The sequence below is a fragment of the Dendropsophus ebraccatus genome, chromosome 1 (assembly GCF_027789765.1).
Source record: "Dendropsophus ebraccatus isolate aDenEbr1 chromosome 1, aDenEbr1.pat, whole genome shotgun sequence".
In the NCBI taxonomy this organism is placed as follows: Eukaryota; Metazoa; Chordata; class Amphibia; order Anura; family Hylidae; genus Dendropsophus; species Dendropsophus ebraccatus.
This window is the reverse complement of record NC_091454.1, coordinates 200,347,894-200,349,532: the sequence shown is the minus strand read 5'-3', so window position 1 is coordinate 200,349,532 and position 1,639 is coordinate 200,347,894. Positions and strand designations below refer to the sequence as shown.

Sequence of the window (1,639 nt, the reverse complement as noted above, 5' to 3'; positions counted from 1 at the left end):
TGGCAGAACCACACAGATATGGTAATACATTGTATAGACACATCTATATAACTTTTAATGTACTTTTAATAGAAAACAAATTTTCCTTATGTGGAGTTCCCATTTAAACATATACAGAACATTTTGTACATGTACAGTGGGGCAGCATGTGCCTTATGGATTTGTTATAGATGTTCCTTTATGTGAAGACACTGACATCCATTAAATTTGTATATGTACAGTATCATTTTTGTTTATTTAAGTCTGTGACCTCTTCTTCCCCATACACATGACTAGGAATCTATTTTCTGTTTCAATAACTTATACATTGTTCTTCAGGAAACCAAGATGGAGAACTGCACAAACAGTACAGTGAAGGAATTCAGTATTTTAGCCTTCTACACATCTGCATCAGGACAGATTGCACTATTTATTGGAGTATTATTAATGTATTTGATGACAGTGATTGGGAATGTCACCATTATCACACTTGTGTGTTTAGTCTCCCAGCTGCACACTTCGATGTATTTCTTCCTATGTAACCTCTCCAGTGCCGATATCGCCTATGTCTCCGTAACTCTCCCAAAGTTACTGTCCATCACTGCCACCAAGAATCACAAGATCTCATTCCAAGGCTGTATAACTCAGCTATATTTCTTACTATTGTTCGGACAGGCTGAAATATTCATCCTGACCTGTATGGCCTATGACCGCTATGTGGCAATCTGTAAGCCCTTGCTGTATACAGTCATCATGAGAAAAAAGGTGAGATTTACTATGGCTGCTACATCCTGGCTCATTGGTATCTTTAACTCTTTGCTATATGCAATAATTACATCTTCTCTACCTTTCTGTTATTCCAATGAAATTGACCATTTTTTCTGTGATCTAAAGACACTGAACATGCTCTCCGCCAGTGACTCCACAGGTCGAGATATTTTAGCAGGTGTTCAAAGTGTTCTCATTGGATGCCTACCTTATTTATTCATCGTAGTGTCCTATATCTTCATCATTTCCACCATATTAAAGATCAAATCCTCCAATGGTCGCCATAAAGCTTTCTCCAGCTGTACCTCCCATCTTACCACAGTCATATTATTCTATGGACCTATAATCTTCTTGTACATGAAACCAGAGTCAGACCACTCTAAAGAAGATGACAAGCTGCTCTCAGTTATATATGTGGCTGTGGTTCCAATGTTAAACCCATTGGTGTATAGTCTAAGAAATAAAGATGTATTAAATGCAATGAGAAAAGTAAAACTATACTTAAAGTGTTCCTATCATTTTAAATAAGTCAGAATGATTCATTATTATTGATCATAACAATAAACTTATTATATGTGTCATTAAAAATTCTCCCTTTTTTCTACCTAAGGCAATGTTCACACTACAGAATCGACTAAGAAATTCTATCTGTTCCATTGATTTAATGGGATGTCTCAAGCTCAATCCGCCATCCACCCAAAAGAATTGACCTGTTAATTCAGCTTGAGACATCCCATTGAATCAATGGGACAGGTAGAATTTCAAGCGGATTTTGCAGCACAAACTCTGCTTGAACTTCCTCCCCGATACCTTAAATTACCAATTCTAGTGCCCATTGCTATGCTTTTCCCCTACATAAACAATCACTATAATAGCTGTTGTTAGCCTCATT

General features: G+C 36.8%; 1 protein-coding gene across 1 annotated transcript; it reads left to right on the top strand.

Annotated features, from left to right (window-relative positions):
• Positions 1–327: 327 nt before the first annotated feature.
• Positions 328–1,275, top strand: LOC138783910 (olfactory receptor 5AR1-like). The gene has a single exon (XM_069959231.1). The coding sequence runs from the start codon at positions 328–330 to the stop codon at positions 1,273–1,275; it is 948 nt and encodes a 315-aa protein (XP_069815332.1).
• Positions 1,276–1,639: the final 364 nt, after the last annotated feature.